Raw genomic sequence first — 20,061 nt, 5'->3', positions numbered from 1 at the left:
GTATTAGATTCATAATAGCAAGGCAAAACAGCTTTAATATTAGGAAATAATAGGCGTTCCAAAGTGAAAAGACTCTGTGGCTGTACTCACTTGGACCAGCCATCCGGTGAGGCCGATTGACGGGAATCATTCTCAACAGTTGGGTCTTTCCATCTTTAGACTTCTTACTTTTAGTTTAAACATCTAAAAGCATGACAGTCTTGTAAACAGCCAAAAAGTGAAGTGATGATATCCTTGGTCAAAGTAGAGGTTTGATATGCCTTAGCGATGACCTCACAATGTCACCCTGATTATGACATCATCCACACACCAGCCTCCTTCTGTCAGTGCTGCATTTCATGTCGACCTGGCCCTGATAATGAAGCTATACAGTAAATAGTTCATATCAAATGTAACCTGTGATGATATGGGACATTTAGAGCACAATGTCATGGCATATTGTGTAGGTTTCAACCCAAATAGCAGAGTTGAAGCATTTGATTGAAATAAATGTCAATTTAAAATAAAAGTCAAAAGTTCAAGGAATGTAATTTGTCGTTCATTAACCATTTCTAAGACATCTTAAAGAGCTCATATTACTTATATTTGACTATAACCTATAGGCCTCTATATCCAGTGGCGATTTTAGCATGGCATTTCTGAAGGGGCAGTTTTGTATGGCGTCACCATCACAAAAAATAAACTCTGCGTCCCATCTGAATTGTGCCATGAATTTGGGTAGAGTGGGGCAGCTCAAAATCCAGGCACACCTAGATGGTGCATATCGCCGTAGCATCAGGAGAATCGGTATGTTCTGGGGAGGCTGATCACTTCCATCAAACTCTGGGAAGTGCGAAATGGGTTGAAATGTAAAAACGCCACCGTGAGGAAGATGATTTAGGATTTAGAGTACTCAATATATTGTACCATACTGAAAAGAATTGTGTTTAAAATAAATGTAAAAAATAAATGTAAAAAAAAGTCGCGCTGAAGCGTATGAAGTGAATTCAGTTTTGAAATCTTTCTGCTCCCTGGCACTCACAGCGCATTTTTGTGATGGTGACGCCATACAAAACTGCCCCTTCAGAAATGTCATGCTAAAATCGCCACTGTCAATGATTAACAGTCTTTGCCATGGCCCAGGACTTTTTTTGGGCACATCCTCAGAGATGAAAACACAAAAGTCTTCGACTAGATCAAGCACTACTGTTAAAAGTGACAGTGGAAAGATTGTATCCAATGATACAAGGGAGAGGAGATCGGGGATCAAGCATCATGAACGTATTACACTGTGAATGTTAATTTAAAAAATTAACAACAGAACCATATTTTTCTGTGATTCTCATCATGTATTTGCCAGGTTTAATACCATGGAATGGAGGTAAAATTGTATTTTTTATTTTTTTATTTGAACACTAGGGGCCCCAATTTCCTCGTGCTAAATAGCACCCAACTGTGCTAAAAAACCTGAAAAGGATGATTTATATTGTACCTTGTATTTAACATAGTTTTTTATTCAACCAGAGTAATTGATAGCTGCAGTGTTCAAAATTCCCATTGAATTGTATCCCCCCCCCCCCCCCCCCCCATTTGAAATATTATGGTTATTTTAAGCAATGTTGCTAATTTCTTGAAAAACTGGCCCTCCAAGTGTTATGACAAACTGAATAGTGACACTCCTGGCATAAATTGTGTGTTTGGACAGACCTGGGATTTATATATATATATATATATATATATATTAAAAGCTGACTGTGCCACAGTCATCCTTTGATCTAAAACCCAATTTACTGGAGTATATGACTGTACATCCATATCAATCTGTGGTGACATTTCAGAGGTTTCAGTGATACAGCAGGACATTTGTATAAAAAGAGCCAAAACAAGTCCCCTTGTGTCAGTTTCACACAATAAGTCTATGATCCACACGCACACACCAGGTGCACATAGAATATTTAAACTAGTTGTATATCTTAGATACTAAACAGCCATACTACCAATACGTTATTTATTTCCACTGGAATGGTGAAAAGGAAGGAGGGACAAGTCAACTGAATGTTTAAGTATGATTTGTCAGAATGAGCTTTTTATTTTTAAATGGGAGTTTCTATCACAGCTGATTCATGACAAAATCCTCAACCAGGAAATTGCTTTAGGAAAAGTTATGACTTCACTGAGACGATTTTGCTGCCTTACCGGGTGTGTGGTTGATGTGGTGTATTATACATGTACAGGCTACAGCAGGTTTCTAAGATACCATCGTAGTCCTGTGGCATCTCTTTAATAGTGATACTGGACAACAAAGCAAAAAGGACGACATTTTGACATATGTGGTAGAATAGTTTCCTTTATTCTCATATACTTTATGAAATAATATACAAAGATAATGCCCCCCCCCCCCCCCCAAATCGCTCCAGTTCTGCAGAGTTGTGGCTGGTGCCTTTACAATGTCACTAATTGGGGAGGTCTCTGAAGAGAGGGAGAGAATAGACTATCAGACAGGAACTAGTTGTGTGGATGTGGAAGACACACCACACTTGTGTAAATGTAACCATATAAAACATACATTATTTCATGAATCCTATAAAAGTTTGAATTCCCTAAAACAAATGTAGCAAATGTTGACTACTGAGTCCATTAAACTAGTGATGTGTACAGTGTCCATTTTAGGACATCCTCAGTTCTCAGGCGATGGGAGTCAGTTGTCAGATCAAAAGGATGTAGTTCTCAGATCAAACTGCTTTACTCCCTCAGGTGTTACCACACTGCCATACTGAGGGAGGCTACACTCCACAAGGCCTTAAGACGGAAAAGCTATACTCCCTCACCTCAGACAAAAAGGCTACAGTACTCACTTGTCTTTTCAGAAATATACCATATCATATTCAATAACAATAAATGTATGACAGGCAATTCATCCTGTAGAAAATTGCAAATATAGTTTCATTTACATTTTGTTTAAAAAACTATTACATCCAATGCAAAGTTTTGCATTTCCATGGGTGTCAGACCAACCACCCCATCAAAACACATGAATGAGCACATTTATAATACAGAAAGAACCCACATCACAGGTACTGGCACTCATGGATCACAATTCTTTGCGTAAGCTTTTCATCTGAGGCCTTACAGAGTACAGCCTTTGTGCCTAAGGCCTTAGGGAGTATAGCCCTTTCATCTATAGCCATAGAAAGAATAGCCTTGTTGTCTAAGGCTTAGGGAGTATAGCCCTTTCATCTATAGCCATAGAAAGAATAGCCTTGTTGTCTAAGGCTTAGGGAGTATAGCTTTTTCGTTTATGGGAGTATGGCAGTTTGGTCTCACACCTGAGGGAGTATAGCAGTTTGATCTGACAACTAGATCCTTTTGATCTGACTATCGACTGAGAACTGAAGATGTCCTAAAACAGACACCATAGGCTGGCTTCTCTGGCATAGGCAAGAGAAATGAGAGTCCCAATATAAAATAAAACAAAAAACGCCATCTTCACAAGGACGCAATCAATAATGTGCAACAATAATTTAAGTTTACATAACCATGTGAAACTAAAGACCGTTTACATCTTTTCTTTCACAATCTCTTGAGAAACTGCACATAAGGAAATTAAATCTTCGTCAACCAAAGACACAAAGGGAGGGGGGGGGGGGGGGTACTGATGAAGTAACCTCTTAAGTGTGTTCAGGGGGGCGTGAGTGTGTCGCTCTTCATCTGGGGTTAATGTTAGGGGGAAGGAATAAGAGAGAGGGGTGACCAGAAGGTTAACCCATGGAGCAGGACATTCTGAGTGGCCTCTTTCATCCTCATGTCTTGGCTCAACATTAAGCTGTCACAGAATGGGCTGGACCAATCATCACTAAGCCTGATTGCGGTGGGACACAAGAGACCCCTCCCATTCAGCAGCTATACATCTGTGAGTTTACAGAAAAGACAATTTCAGTGAATATTGAACCCATCAAGTTTAATATATAATGATTCCTTACTGAACATGAGTGGTGTAAGTTCATGGGTGTGGAAGTTGGCTATTTCAGGCGTCTTCTGCAAACCAGTCTGTGCTGATTGATATTACTTCTCTGCAAATCAGTTTCTTTTCTCAAGCCAATGCTTCTGGAAATGGTTTCATCTGATGATTTGTAAATTTCAAGTTAATTGGAGACCACTCAGTTTTTTTTCTTGAAGTCACAAGCCAGAAAACCAAACAACGCATTCCTGACCACAGCCACTCAAGAGTTACTTCAGAAACTGAGAACACGGTCCAGAGGTCCGCTGAAAGTGTCTTTCAGGTAAGAATAGGCCACAGCCTTTAACTTCCTCAGCATTCACTGGTTTGTGCGTCAATGAAAAGCCTGGCCATCCATGATCCTGTCTTCCTCAAGCCTTGATTTTCACAGCACAATTGACATCTCAGACACCTAGAAGAAATTGACACTTTTTGAGCAATAGCAGACTTCATTGCATGACCGATAACTTCTTCCGCAGTTCCCAGTCTCTTTCCTCTAGCCTTGCCCACAGAAGTGTTCAGACCGGGCACACGGAGCATAGAGGACCCTCCTATGGGCTTCCACCGCAGCCTAAAGCGGGTCATCGTCCTTCTCTCCAACGCAGGTTCTCAGACCATGTAGGAGTTCTGATTCTTCAGCTTGTCCAGTTCTTTGCTCTGCTGTCTTAGAAACAGTATTCTGGGAGGAAAAGAGAGAAACAGTTTTCACCATTATAGTTAGTATTTCAGTAAAAAATAGAATGGTGTTGTGCTGTGGGTGACTATTAAAAAAAAGAAAATGGCAATCTACTTTATTTTTCTGAATACTAGGACAAATATAGTGAGAAACTTTGACTAAGTAAGCCCCCTCAAAATGCTGTTTTCCATTGTTGCCTAGCAAATCAAGATGTGTAGCACAGCCCTCGTCATTAAACATGGTACATTTTTGTGTTTGTAATGGTTGCTTGAACTCGTCCTTCTAGACACAGACTTTTCTTGCTTGTACTGAGTTTTGTGCAGGTTTAAGAGACAGCCAGTACAGCCCAACAATCTGTCGTGTGAGATGCACACTTCACTGACAGTTTACTATTTACTCATATATTTCCATAACACTAAATAAACATGCATCATGAACTAAGATTTCCAGTGGTCTTGCTTAAAACTTAAAATCTCTGGTCCGATACCTTTACCCGATGGGCCGCAAAAAACTTGTGATATTTTCAAGTGGACCGGGAGTCGGAAAAGGTTGAGAACGGCTGATCTGAGGCCAGGGCTCCAGACTACGCTTCTCCCCTGGTGGCACTGCTGCCAGCAACTTTTTCATTTGGTTGCACCAGCACATGATTTGGTCGCATTTTGTCATGCAATTAACTTGCCATTGCATTCAGAGACAACTTGTGCTGTGTGATAAATATTCCATGCAACATTGCCTATTCTTGAATAACACAAAAATATAAAAACATTGTTTGATCATGATATTGTAATCACATGCGGGAGAAGGCACATCCAGGCAGCATGCATAACAGACAGTATGGGCCAAGACAAGTCATATGGATATCGATTGGAGAGAAAATGTTAAATTAAGCTTTCTATAAAACTTTCTATTAAACTATCCACACAGAGTTAACGATTGTCTATATGCCTACAAATTATAAGGCACCACAGATCATCAGGGAACAGCTACATATATTTGCTTAGTGAACATTTTATGCTGCTTTGGTGAAAACGTCCGCTCTGTGTGTATGTGCATCCGAGATACGATATTATTGTATTGCCACACAACTTGCAGGGTCCGAAATTAACACCTGCCAAGAGTGATGCCTAAATGTGGGAAGGCCTACATTTTCCTTGTGAATGGCAGCGCTTAATTCCGTATCCTCACATATTTTTTAAATATCTATTTCGGTATCATAATTTGGGCCAAATCATTTTTGTTCCTTGTTTTTCCAAAGATTGGACAGATGCATTTCACTTAGATGCTGTGCGCAATCGAGGCGGAAAGCTTAACTTGCAGCACGGGTTTGGTCGGTCTGTAGTTTTCCTTTCCCAACATCAATGTAGCAAATCATTTATCGGCAGATAATATTTGTTTTCATGTAGGCCTATGGCTTTCACTTCAGCAAGTGAAAACTACCAGAAAATAGTTTTGGAATAGAGGCGTTTCTAAAAGAGACATGTCAGGAAAATTAGCAACAATGTTTTGGCTGAGGTCAAGTAAACAGTTGAATGTATAATGTTATGCGTAGAATCACTCATAGACTATTAGGTTGCTATTAGAACTAAATGACGGGAGGGTTGAATGAATGCCAACATGTTATAAAAACATTATGTAGACCAATGAGCACTCTGATAGTTTTCGTAGCTGAGATTGTAACATAATTTCTTTGGAATTTTTTAAATTATATATAAAGCCATTTATTCCTGAATAATGCAATTTATAGATGCCTCATGAGCTTAGTTCAACTGTCGTACCCCCAGAACCCCAAATATAAACTTGTTTTACTCCATTGTTTGTATAGCTTCAAAACATGGTTAAAACTATCATTTTGATAGTTGGACCATCATGTATAGTCCTTGCATCCATAGCTCAGCCTAAGAATTTGAGAGTGGTTACATTTCTCCAACCGCATCCCTCAATAGTTTACCCCCAAAAAATGCCAGGGTGACCTTTTTGTTGTTGTTTCAATCCCACATTGCCTCTTTAAATTATTAAAATTATCTTCAAAACCACAAAACAAAACAGATAAAACTATATAGGTTCCTGTGTGTGTGTGTGTGTGCACGCGTGTTCTGACCTCTGTTCCCTCAGGGTGGCCTGGATCTCACACACTCTGACTAAGGATCGGAGGTTTTTGAGTTCGGTGCAGATCTCAGACATGTAGAGACTGCCCATGTTGTGGCCGTCCTCCCGTAACCGTGCTGCCTGAAACAGAGGGGAAGAGTAGGCTGAGAAACACATCAAATAAGAGACGTCACGTGAGAGAAGCTGAACATGTACTTTACAACTGACTAGTCTTTACCTTGATGCCCTTTTCCACTGAGGTACATACCTGCTTCTCAGGGTGCTCGGAGGGCCAGCCCTGGACATGCCTGATGAGATTCTCATCAAAGTGCGAGGCCAACATGGGCGTGAATGAACCAGGGGTGTTGCTCTGGCCTGGATTGGTGGAGCTGGAAGCACCAGTGGAATTGCCCACAGAAAGGTGATGTGGTCCAGGTGATGGACTCCTCTGACTGCTGGAAGAAAGAACGTCAAGAGTGAAGTCTGAGCTCATCATCATGCAAATCACTTCCTGACTAGGTAGCTCTAAGCATCCCGACGAAAGACCACATTTATATCGGGTCTTCATCTATTCAGGCTGCTTAAATGTAGTCGCAATCCCATCTTTAAAGACCCCCTACATAAGGGGTGATTATCGTTGTTTGTCACATGGTATACCTGGCAACCTGAACGTTTTAGGTGGGAGTTGGCTCAGAGGAAACTAACTACAGTGTTGATGTAGACTCAGATTAATAAACATTCCCTCCTTTGCTATCCTGATTCTCTCTCATGCCCTCTTCATTCACACCTGACTTCAAACAAATAGAGAATTCAAAGCAATAACTGATAACACCAACAATGACGAAAAAATGCATGCTTAGGATATAGGCTAAAACAGAAACTCAATTCTGGGGAGTAGCCTATATGGCAGCAGAGTCAAAAGGGATCAGCTCCCGTCTCTGCTTTGTCGAAGGTTCCAACCAAGCTTGTGTTACAGTCCACTCCGCATACAGTGATGAGTGATCCCATTGGGTCAGGAAGATTTGATCCCGATAGTTATTTAGCTGTTTGCGAGTGTACATACAATCAAGGAGTCTACGATCAAGGAGTCTAGGTGCTTATATGCTTATAGAATTACTGATTATTAAGTCAGACAACTCAACACTACTGTCTTTATATGACTGCTGTAACAAAATGACCTTGCTAACTGTTGAAACATGGAACAAATGAAGCAGGCTATAGCCTAACACAGCTTTGAGTAGCAGCGCCGTGACGTTATTTTGTCCCAAATTAGTTGTATATCATCATACTTGAAACATGAATTTTCATCTCAAAAGGTTCGATTTACAGAAATGACATACAAACAATGACAAAACTAACACAGAGCCCATATGAGCATTCATTTGTTCCACGTCCCTCCGAATATTGATAGATTCTCAGCCATTGTTGACACTGAAGTAGCTGTACCTTCGCTGTTGAAGCGTTCGAGGGTCCTCTGGACGTTTCTCTGCTGGAGGCTGGATAACAAGTGGTCCTGGTTTTCCTGCTGAAGCATTTACCTGGAGAGGGACGGAAGGAGAGTGAGCGGCAGAATGAAAGATAAATGATAAAGAAAGGGAGAAAATGGGAGATAGAAAAGAGCAGAGTTGAATAGGTGGCTAGAGAGCAAATAAGGGGGGGGGGGGTTAAGATGATCAAATTAAGCACTACTACCTCAATACCTTTTGTTTTACTTCAGACTCTGCTGCTCACCTTTGCTTGGGAAGAGGAGGCAGGAGGCATATTCATCAGGGGTTTCTGGGTCAGGAAACTGGTCTGGGGTGTGCCGTTTCTGGGTGACACGTAGGCCCGTGGTGATGAAGCATCTGATGTCAGCGACATAGGCGACTGACTGGACTGCTGGGCTGTTTTTGTATAATATATACAAAAAATTTTAAAAAACAAAGGATGATAAGAGGGTGGTCCAGAATAAGAATAAGACAAAGGAAGAGGTATTTTTTATCATCAAAGCCCTCATCTGACACGCATGGGGTCACCTTCTCATGGTGGAGGTGGTGTGATGGTGTGGGGAATGTTTTCTTGGCACACTGGCCCGTTAAAACCAATCAATCATTGTTTGAATGCCACAGCCTATTTGAGTATTGTTGCTGACCATGTGCATCCCTTCATGGCCACAATGGCTACTTCCAGCATGATAATGCACCATGTCACAAAGCAAAAGTCGTCTCAAACTGGTTTCATGAACATGACAATGAGTTCAGTGTTCTTCAGTGGCCTTCCCAGTAACCGGATCTGAATTCAACAGAACACCTTTGGGATGTAGTAGAACGGGAGATTCACAACTTGAAAGTGCACCTGAAAAATCTGCAGGAATTGCGTGATGCAATCATGTCATCATGGACCAGAATCTCAAAAGGAATGTTTCCAACATCTTGTGGAATCAATGCCATGAAGAATTGAGGTGTTCCTAATAAAGTCCTCAGTGAGTGTGTAATCGAATGGACACTGCTCATCTAGGAAACGATGGCATTGAAAACCTCTTCAGCTATGTTGCATGTTTTAATTTCATGCAACGCGTGAAAATCGGGTTGCAAACAAGAGCACTGGCAGAAGAGGAGGGTCATCGTGAGCGACTCAGAGCTACAGTGAAACGTTTAGGAGGGTGGAGATTTGCTGCCAACTTCGGTCACCACTTTTTACTTTCTTCGCACCCATTAAGCTGCGATATTTATTTTAAATAAATGACTTATGCATTGTCAAATATATTAAAATCAACAATGTATTTACATGTTATAAAGACATGCAACTTGATTGCGAAGCATACACCTCCAATGCTTCCAGCAGCACACACACCCATCTACGATCAACCACAAGGGGGCAATGCGACGTCGCATGACATCATTGCCGCTGGTGGATTTGCCCCGTTAACCAACAGAAACCTGTTATCTTTAGACGTAGCACTCAGGTGAGTGAAATCCATTAATATATTTGATGTCAAGTTCATGTCAAACTCTGCAGATTAAGTTTTAGCAATAGCAGCCTTACAATTTCTAATAAAACACTCCTCAAATAGAAATGCATGTAGAGATCATGCACAGATCAATGCTTGTGTCAGCTCACACATTAATAACACTTAATAAACATGATAAAGGTAAGACCGTCTCGCTAAGACATAAAAGGAGGGCAGAAGTGTGAGACGGTGGACATTGAACAGTTGCCATACCTTGGTTGGAGTGCTGAGCAGCTTGGGAAAGCAGAGCAGTGATGTTGAAAGCAGACGGTCCAGCAGTGAGGATTTTATGAAGCATAGACTGCAAGGAAGCTTGGGTGACAGCAGCCGCGAGGACTGTCAGTTGGGGATTACACACGCACACACAGAAAGGGAGAAAAGACCATGAGAAATACACACACACACACACACGCACACACGACAATAGAAAGGCAAAGTGGTCTTGTCAAAATGTAGTCTGTGAACTTACTTCCGGCTCAAGCCGAACGTCTCCATACATTTTTCCCCATTAGGATTTTTTTTTATAGCTAATAGCGTTCTGTTCTGTGTAACTGTTTCTCAATTATTTTGTCTGGAAGTTAAAACTTGAAAATCAATAAGCTAACTTAACACTTTCATGCCCGATCTTTAAACACCTGGTAACATGTTTGTACACGATCAATTCACAAAAGGAAACGATTGTCTTGAACAAGAGATCCTCAAACAATTTAGCACCTTCTGGTGGCTGATTTTTGTAAGTACACCAGTGTAAAGTTCTCTGAAAAATGGCAGAAATCACAAGCCTGTAAACACAGAAATTCTGCTCCTGCAAAAGAGTCTTGTACATGGTGCTGGTGGCACATAATGAAAGTAAGCTTAGTCTGGAGCCCTGACTATATGCTGTATGAAAAAAATCCAGATGGGGAAGAATTAATGGGGATTTAATCTCAAACGAACTACATTCTGTTGGCACACTTCGGAGCTCTATAAGAAACACACACACACACAAAGACTCCCATAAACATGTGTATGCACATATACAGACAGGCCCACTCACATATACAATAGGCAAGAGAGAAGAATTGTGTGAGCGACACAGTGCTTTTCAAAAGCAGTGTTATACAAGCATTTAGAAAAGGTTCATAGACATGATATGTTTAAAACTGTCCTTCAATAGTTCATATACAATGGTTGATCATTAGCATTTGCAACCTATTTGTTTGACACAAACCATTTTTCGGGATGTGATGATCTTGCTTGGGACCAAAAGACTCTGACAGCACGTTTATCCAACACCACACAGTATTATAAACCTATTTTTCAAGCATTAAGGAAGACGGTGTGATTACCCGATCCTCCATGCCCCTAGTTCATTTACCCACTAACCCTTTAAGGTGGCATGAGTGTGTCTGTGTCCACTTACCCTCATTGATCTTAGCCATGTCCATGCTGCCGTTGTTCATCTGCAGCGTAGCCTGCAGCGCTGGAAGGAGCTGCCGAAGGAGGGCGGGGTCCTGGAGCAGAGCAGGGGACTGGGACTGAACGGCAGGGGACACCGGGACAGTGGAGGAAGAGGTGGATGGGCAAGAACTTAGGGTGCCAGAGGCGGGATTCAGGCTCTGACTGGTGGAGGAAGAGGAGGACTGGGAAGGACCGGCATTGGATGCCGACTTATCTCCAGAAGTGCTCTCTGTGGAAAAAAAGCAAAAGATTGGGAATAAGTGTCTAGGTTTGGGCACGTCTATTGTAAGATGATTTCACAGATAATACATATTCATACTAGTCATAGTCATACTATACAACATAACTGCTGCTTCATTGACCTTTACAGTCTCCATACTCACTTGAGGCTGCGGTCTCCTGCAAGGACTCACGCCTATAGTCCCTGTCCTTGGGGAAACTGTTGGATGCCGTCTTAGCAGGGTCTTTCTGTCTCTGCTCTCTGAAATGGAGCACAGAAAGACATGGGATTATCCATCGCAAAGTACCGGTTCAAAAGTTGAATTGAAAAGGGGAAACATGGCTATTCTGACCATGCTAAGGCCTACCTCTCCAGCCAGTCTTTGGGCTTCTCCCACTGAGAAACCTCGGTTCTGCAGTTGTAATAGTACTTCTTCCCAGAGGAGCTGATGTGCTCTGACCAGTCGTCTGCAGGCTCGTGGGGCTGAGGGAGGAGGGTACAATAAACATACTCCATTAACTTGGAGCTCTCCACTCAGGCCATGAGCATAGGTAGGACGAGGATTTATACTGAGCACGAAACAAAAACCTTCCAATCTTTTCTGATGGAAGCACTACAGTAGCTACAAACAAGGGTTCTGGTCAACAACACTGAACATATGGGAAAAGAGTGATCCGTTTTCATGAGAAGACACAGGTGTAGATCACATTTCAGTCTTATTCTGATGGCATTTCAACAGCCCTCAACCAGTTAACCACAGCACGCTGAGTGGTTTCTCACGTACAGTTTTACATACAGGATGTGAGAAAATAGGCCTGACTGTTGATAAGACCAAGTCCAACCTACATACTACATAGTCGGTCTCTTCAAGTTAAAAAGGTAGTGCTCAGAAATCTCAGGGGGTATGATAAAACTCACTATTTAGCTGTGTTACCCAGATCCATACAAAGGACAGATTCACAGCTGGACTATGAGGGCATCCTAAGCAAGGCAAGCAGTGATACTGGGCTTAAAGCATTAATTTAGTCATTTGCAGGCCATTTATTGACATATGTGCATACGCCGAGTTATCCTTTTTATTTCATTATATAACTGTATCCTTTGTTTCCCCCACGATGGGGGTGGGGATGTCTCGTCGTCTTGCTGTATAACTGTGGTGAATTTCTGCTTTCAGGAATCAAGAATAGCTCAAGAATACAATATTAAACCAGACAAGGGACTTACTCGATCTGAAGTTTTGCTTTGACTTGAGTGTGAGTCAGAGCTGTGATAGCTGCTGTGATTGTGGGAATTCTCGTGCGGAGAGCCACTGCTTCCTACAATGCACACAACAACATAATGAGAAAACTTACAAGGGCATTGTTATGAGGCTCAGTTACTGTAATCAAGCAACAATATACAAGCCTAGATGACAGGTTACAGACAACGAATCAAGGACATTTACAAAATTGTGAAACCTAAGGAAGCTATCCATTTCGAAGACTACCAAGTAATACCGCAATCTCTCTTCCGTCTAAATCAAACTTTTATCTGTAAAAGCTTTTATACACAAAGCAGTGAAGCCAGGGAAATATTTCAGCAGTATTTTGGCAATAGCAACATGTAATACAATCTATAACAGAACAAAAGTGTGGAATTTTCTTCGAGACAGGAGTCAGGGTTTTAGGTTTCAGCAGGATTGGTAAAGGATAGGAAAATAGCATAGGCTGCTGAGTGGGCTCTAAGAGTAAGCTCTCTCTCCAATGCCATCCTCTACTCTAAATAGTTAAGACTTCATGGCTATGGTTTGACAGACAGCTATTTGTGACTGTTTGAAGATTCACAATGACAGCTCAAAGAGGCAGTTATTTTATAGCTGAACTGTAGGCCTAGGGAATCCTCTGTACCTTTGGTGATGTATATGGCTACCTTTTAGGATTCAAGGCTCTAGATTGTAGGAAACGGCTGTTACAGTTGTTTACAAAAGAAAAGTGCTCCAGCAGCCCTCCTCAACTTAACCAATAAAGTCAGGTAAAAGAGAAATATGTGCATTAAAATTGCATATTTAATTGATTATTTTGTATGTTTAAAAAAAAAAAAAAAAAAAAAAAAAAAACAGATAAAGCAGTTGTTCATAAATGCAATTATGCATACTGTTCTTTCAGTCCACACTTGTATTAATTAATTTGAGAAATGATTTTAGATGTTACAGTAGTTTTTTTTTTTTTAAACTAGTGTAAAACCGTGATAAAATAGAAATAAAACTGTAGTTACCGAGCACTTGAGCTTGAAGGTTATCATACCATCAAAATCTCATACCGTGACACCTAAATCCCTCTACTCCACAAAGGAGACCTTTCTACAAGAGAGACATTATTGGGTGAGGGTAACCCCCAAACCACACTGTGCATGTCTGGTAAGGGGAATGTTTGTGTCCCGTCAGGGTTGTGCTGGGGATGCTGCAGCAGGCCTGTCAGTCCAGCAGCAGAACCGAGAGAGGCTTTAGGCAGACTTAACTTTGTTTTTTTCCGTCGCTTTTCTTTTTGATTGACTCTGCAGAAGTGGTGTTTCGAGAACAACAACGCCCTTCCCTTTTTCATCACTACTTGAGAAAAACTAATTAGTCAGTGTTAAAGAATAGTAAGTTATATTTTGGAAAATGGATATTGCTTAAGTGGTTATATTTTTTTCTGGAATTATAATTCGGTTTTGTAACACTACACCATGTGGGGACCAGTGAAAATGATTACCTGACCCTGTTTTGAGCTGCCTATTGACTGGTCAGGAGTGTGGCAATCACGTTACAAGATCTCCACCCCTCTTTAACACACTCTCTGCCTCTGAAGTTCCCCAGGCTTCCTGAACAAGATGAGGATAAAGACTGGGAGCCGAAGTTAGTGCAGGTTTGGAAGCTAGGTATTTTCTGGCTTACCACCATCTTTGCCTCTGAGTGTATGGGATGTTTTCGCCTTGCTGTGTCCAATGTCATCACTGTGCTTATTGACTGGACTTTCGTCAGAACGCCGGAGCATTTTGTAGGGTGGTGTAGGATCTGACGACCCATCTCGCAACTTATCATGACGGTGAAGGGTTGTAGATTGACTCTTTGGCTGGGATTTGTGGGTCTGCAAAACAAATGGCATAAACAACAGCTCCAAATGGGATGAGGAATGCAAATTCGACAACTCATCAGATCCACAAAATTAGGATACAATAATGTATACCTCTGTGGCCTGATATGTATGTAGGTAAATGAGTTGTCTTTGTTGACTACCATTCAACCAAGATAAATAAGACGTTTTCCCATCCTCCTACCTACTGGTACAATAGAGATCACTGCCTAGCAACTTAGCTAGCTAGAAAGTTATCCCATCCTATTGATATGGCCTGACTACTCTACTGACTGGCTCATAAAAGTAAACAGTTGCTGGCGAGTAGCTAGCTAGCTAGCAAGCTACGTCATGAGAAAAACACCAGTTAGCTAACTAGCTTACGTCGCTAACTGGTTAGCTGAGGTTCTGCAAAGCAAATATTGTGATACTGCCAATACATGTTTAGCTAGCTAGTCTGACAATTTAGCAGTACTGTTGTATACGTACGTCTGAAAGTCCTAGTTAATGGTCATAAAAAACACGCCTTTTCATGGCCAAGTTTACGAGTTTGTTAATTTGCTAGCTTGGCTAGCTAGCTAACTATATTCTGCCCCCACTAAACTTGCTAACTAGCTAGCTAACGTCGTTAGCAATAATGTTACCTGGTAGGGTTGTGAATCCCTTCGGTCGTTGCACCTGAAATTAGATTAAAAGTTAGCAATCATTAGTCAGTTCACTAACTACTAGCTAGCTCAAATAAACATATCTAAAAATGTTGATATCGCAGATTGCTCCTCAATAATGCTGCTACAAAAAGTAGCTAACTTGCTAGCCTTAGCCAACTAGCTAACGTTCGCTAGTAAGTTTCGAGCTAGCTAGATACATTATACGAAAAGAGGTGGAGCTGTCAGAGGATGACAGAAAATTAGCCATCTAACAATAACATTCGGAGTAGTTTACCCATCGCTGAGTCTCGGTTGTTTCCTTGCATGCATTACCACCATCAATGCCGTGTTTATGTGTGTGTGTGCGAGGGTGAACTGTGGCCAATTCTGTCTTGTCTGACTTGAATAGTTAACCAGCTAGATTTCGGTAACAACTCTGGGTTTAGTTAGCTAGCTGTGTAGCCAGCAAAATATATGCACAGCGAATACGCAGGCTATGCTGAAAACTACCCTAGGAGCATGATTTGATCGGCAAAATTGCACAGTCTCTCTGTGCAGCTCAAGGAATCAGACGTCGCAGTAGATTGCACTGTGAACCCCGCCTCCACGTTCATAACGATTGATTTCCGGGATACTCCCATGTTGAAAACGGTCGCAAAGTAGCCTTACCAGAGATAGTATATTACCCCTCATTTTTCTAAACACATTTGTCTTTGAAAAAAAAACCTTAAGATGCCTCTCTGGAATAAATCTTGTCAGACCCACATCACATGAAAGAAGATAAAGTATGCAATACAGCTATAATTGCCCAAGTAGTATTTTAACAAGCTCTGACTGTGGGAAGCTCTCAAATTTAGCTAAGTGGTTTGAACAAATTATTCTGCAAATATCTAAAGTCTGGGGTAGCCTTTCATCTCCAAACATAGGGCACAGTTTCTGCTAGCGCAACCGGAGGATACGCAAAGGACAGGTAAAACAGTGACCTCTAACGGCCGGAGTTGTGACACAGAGGGCTCGGGTAGCGTTCAAGGGGGGCTCAGATGCTCAGATGCTGCGCGGCTTTTCATTTCGGGGATAATCAGAATTATAATCAAAATAATGGATTTAATGCGTTTGTATTTAGAGATCGTAAATTAGTTGTAATTAGTTGTAAAAAAAGAGTTACCAAAAATGTAAATACATGAGGCTCACATGTATAGTTCTGGGATATGCAGTTGTATCACTTAATTAATATTGTGATAATAAAATAAGAACAAAATTAGATAAATGAGTGGCACTATCAGAAGTGATACACTGACTGACTGAGGGAGAGGAGAGGACTGGAGTAGATTAATGAACCTGGGCAGCCTCACGGGCACGGAGCTCATGCTGTCGATTCGGCGGGATCTAGAGGAAATAATTCAAATGTAATTGTCTAGGATGGACAGCTTGGCGCATCAAACCAAGCCAGTCATTTCCCCAGTCTGATGTAACGTGTGGTCCACCACATGAGGGGCTAAGAAGGGATGAGGCCCACTGGACAGAAAGTGAACATATGGGTAAGCAGCAAGCAACAAGGTACACATAGGCTCTCGCTAAAGTTATCTAATGTTTTACTTGATGTTCTCCAGCTTCTCCAGTCCATGAGTGAACAAAACAAGCCTCTATTCTCTGTCTCTTACCGGAATGGTAACAATTATCACAACCATTACCATTATCACGATAATTATCCACCTCCCTCTGGACATCCGGCCCCTCCCTCTGGACACCCGGCCCCTCCCTCTGGACACCTGGCCCCTCCCTCTGGACACCCGGCCCCTGGTGTCTCTCAGGACCAGCACTTTGGATCCTCCTCAGGCAACATCTGGCCAGTCAGGGAGCAAGGTTTGACCTCACCGTTACATGCTATTCAGCACTTCAGGCATTCTGACCAGAGCCATAGAAGAGACTTCTGACCATTGCAGACATTTATGCAGCAATTGAACTCATCAAAGTTCTCCTCTAACTGTTTCTTTGCTTGGCCTCTTCATTAATTTGAACGATGGAACTCAGTAGGCCAGCCGTCATTCATGTAGGGCCTGGCCTCATATGTGCAGAGTTCATCCTTAGTCGCACTGAGTCGGTTGGTTAAAACCACCACTCAATGTGGAGTGCAGGAGCAGGGAGCCCTCCCATCACTTCCAGCCCAGCCTCTTGAACATTAAGGGTTCATTTAACAACATTAATCACAGTTTAGCATAGCAGTGACATAACTAGGCAAAACTGTATTCACTTTGTTTATCCTCATAAAGGATATTCAAATGTTAAAATGTACTAACTGTACCTTTATAGTTACGACAACAGAGCATTTTTAATGGTTTGTGTGGAGCTTAAATAAAATGGAAATAAAGGATGAATTAACAAAGTATTATATAACTGTGTGTTGTTTTAAACAACCTGATGTGGTTTCTCTCCTGCAGAGAGAAGTCAATGGAGTGTTTGATGGGCTACCTACTGTTGCAGTTTATGTCAATTATCTGCACTGTGAGTGGGCGAAAATGCCTGACACCACTTAACACAACCGCTATGATAACATACTGTACATTTCAGTCTTCATCTGCGTTCAATTCTGCACACATTTGCAGCTCACACCTGGGTTTCATGTCGTATTTTATGTACTTTACAATAGTTTAGTTTTTTTCTACACTTTTTGTGCTGTTTGGGACAATACACAGTTCTTCCCCATGGTGACATTGCAAAAACAACAAGACTAGAGCTTCTCAACCGACAACCCCACCACCAGCATCTCATCCCAAGACCCCATCACTGGCTTCTCCACCTTTGACCCCCATCACTGGCACCACTGGTTTCGACCTCTACGACCCCACAACTCTTTAACCTCTACGACCCCACCACTGACTTTGACCTCCACGACCCCACCAGTGGCATCTCATTCGAACACCCCACCACTGGTATGTCATACAAAGACCCCACCACTGGCTTCTATTCCCCTCCAGTCTGCCCTCTATCAGCCCTCTCCGCTTCTCAAACATACTAAGATGTCTCTACCCTCTGTGTCCATCCATAACCTGTCCGCACCTCTAATCCCAAATGCTTGGCTTTCCCAACACTCCCTTACCACTCCTCCCTCTCAGACCACCCCCCATCTCTGACCACCACACCCTCTGAGCCACTCCTGAATGTCCCCTTGTAGACTGATACCTCCTCCCGACTGTGCAGCTCTCAGAGCCGATCCGTTACATTCCACTGATTGACGTGCGTCTCCTCCAGGGGGTGAGTATACATTCAAAGGATCAGTGGGTACAAATTGTTCAAGAGCAGCATACTTTTTTTCATATTTAAAAGTACTATCATGTTGCCCCTTTACCTGTGTTATACTGTAACAATGTAATTATCTTGTAATAATGCTGCATTATTGTCATTTGTTAATGTAATGATATACAGTATGTAATGGGAAATGGTAATAACACAAACCACTAAACTCCTCTCCACAAGCCCTAACCACTGGGGTCCCCCAGGGCTCTGTTCTTGGGCCCTTACTGTTCTCTCTCTATACCAAATCTCTCGGCTCTGTAATTTCTTCACAAGGAAGACAGGGAGGAAAGGTAGCATTGTAGCATTGTTGGTGAGAGGTAGAGGGAAGGAGCTGCTAATGTCATCAACCTTCTTTTCAAATCCATTCACAAGGAAATTACAGGAGAGGATACTTAAACAAATGTATTTGTTCTAAGTCTTTGGATAAAGGCCGTAAATGTCAATGTAACATGATATATTAGGTAGATGTATTATCAAATACTTTGTAATTGCATAATGATGGAGTGGTTGTCAAGGATCACCCCAAGGTTCTTGGCTGTATGGGAGGAGGTTCTCTACTGTGATGAAGAAGTCTTGGAGAGGGCAGGCTTTCCCTGGGAGAAAGAGCAGCTCAGTCTTGTCAAGGTTGAGCTTGAGGTGGTGGGCTGACATCTAAGCAGACATGTCAGCAAGACATGCAGAGACACGTGTTGCCACCTGTGAGTCAGAAGGGGGGAAAGAGAGAAAAAGTTGAGTGTCATCAGCGTAGGTGTGGTAGGAGAAACCATGTGAAGAAATTACAGAGCCGAGAGATTTGGTATAGAGAGAGAACAGTAAGGGCCCAAGAACAGAGCCCTGGGGGACACCAGTGGTGAGGGGTCGTGGAGAGGACAGCGATCCTCTCCACGTCACCTGGTAGGAGCGACCGGCCAGGTAGGATGCAAACCAGGAGAGTGCAGAGCCAGAGATGCCCAATTCTGTGCCGTCCTCAGGGAAGAAACTGAGAAGGACATCCATCTCATCTAAGAAGTAGAGGGTGGAGAGAAGGATCGGGTGGTTTATTGTGTCGAAAGCAGCGGACAGGTCCAGAAGAATGAGAACAGAGAAGAGGGAGGAAGCTCGAGCGGAGTGGAGGAACGGAAGGAGGTCTTTGGAGATGGATTGGAGAAGGGGGGAGGGAATAGGATTGAGGGGGCAGGTGGTTGCCCGCTTGGATGTGACCAGTTTTAGAACATCGTCAGGGGAGAGGGGGGGAAAATCTGATAATGCAGAGACTGGGTGTTGCACAGAGGGTTTGGGAGGAAAGGTAGCTTGTTGGTGAGAGGTAGAGGGAAGGAGCTGCTAATGTCATCAACCTTCTTTTCAAAGTAGGTGACAAAGTCATCGGCAGACAGAGAGGAGGGAGGAGGGGGTTGAGGAGGGTTGAAATGTGGAGAACAGTTTCCTTGGGTTAGAGACAGAGGGTTGAATTTTGGAATGGTAGTATAAAGCTTTAGCAGCTGATGCAGATGAGGTATAGTTGAGGAGGAGAGAGAGATAAGGGTCTAGATCATCAGGAAGGCCAGATTTTCACCATTTCCTCTCAGCTGCCTGGAGCCCTATTCTACAAGCTTGCAGGGTTTCAGACAGCCAGGGAGCGCGTGGAGTGGATGGTGCCGGCCTTGAG

The 20,061-nt window shown here is 42.3% G+C and overlaps 1 protein-coding gene across 3 annotated transcripts; it reads right to left on the bottom strand.

Annotated features, from left to right (window-relative positions):
* Positions 1–4,520: 4,520 nt before the first annotated feature.
* Positions 4,521–15,688, bottom strand: LOC310811102 (WW domain-containing adapter protein with coiled-coil-like). Of its 3 annotated transcripts, none has more exons than XM_083679144.1 (13): positions 15,418–15,688; positions 15,120–15,153; positions 14,298–14,490; positions 12,611–12,702; positions 11,754–11,869; positions 11,550–11,647; positions 11,129–11,395; positions 9,940–10,062; positions 8,469–8,620; positions 8,184–8,275; positions 7,006–7,192; positions 6,751–6,878; positions 4,521–4,655 (listed from the first exon to the last, which is right to left on the bottom strand). In XM_083679144.1, the coding sequence occupies exons 1-13, from the start codon at positions 15,459–15,461 to the stop codon at positions 4,586–4,588; spliced, it is 1,596 nt and encodes a 531-aa protein (XP_083535270.1). In that variant the 5' UTR covers positions 15,462–15,688; the 3' UTR covers positions 4,521–4,585. The 3 variants fall into 3 exon arrangements, with proteins under 3 accessions (XP_083535270.1, XP_083535271.1, XP_083535272.1); XM_083679145.1 differs by having other exon boundaries at positions 7,006–7,189; XM_083679146.1 differs by lacking the exon at positions 9,940–10,062.
* Between the last annotated feature and the right edge of the window lie 4,373 nt (positions 15,689–20,061).

The sequence above is a fragment of the Argentina silus genome (assembly GCF_951799395.1).
Source record: "Argentina silus genome assembly, chromosome: 1".
NCBI classification, from domain to species: domain Eukaryota; kingdom Metazoa; phylum Chordata; class Actinopteri; order Argentiniformes; family Argentinidae; genus Argentina; species Argentina silus.
This window is presented reverse-complemented; position numbering and strand designations above follow the sequence as displayed.

Coding starts and splice junctions, on each gene's coding strand:
- LOC310811102 (XM_083679144.1), bottom strand. CDS start 15,461: ATGGTGGTAATGCATGCAAGGAAACAACCGAGACTCAGCGATGG. Junction 11,648..11,753: donor CCCAAAGACTGGCTGGAGAG/GTAGGCCTTAGC, acceptor GCTCCATTTCAG/AGAGCAGAGACAGAAAGACC. Junction 6,879..7,005: donor CCGAGCACCCTGAGAAGCAG/GTATGTACCTCA, acceptor CCTCTGTTTCAG/GCAGCACGGTTACGGGAGGA.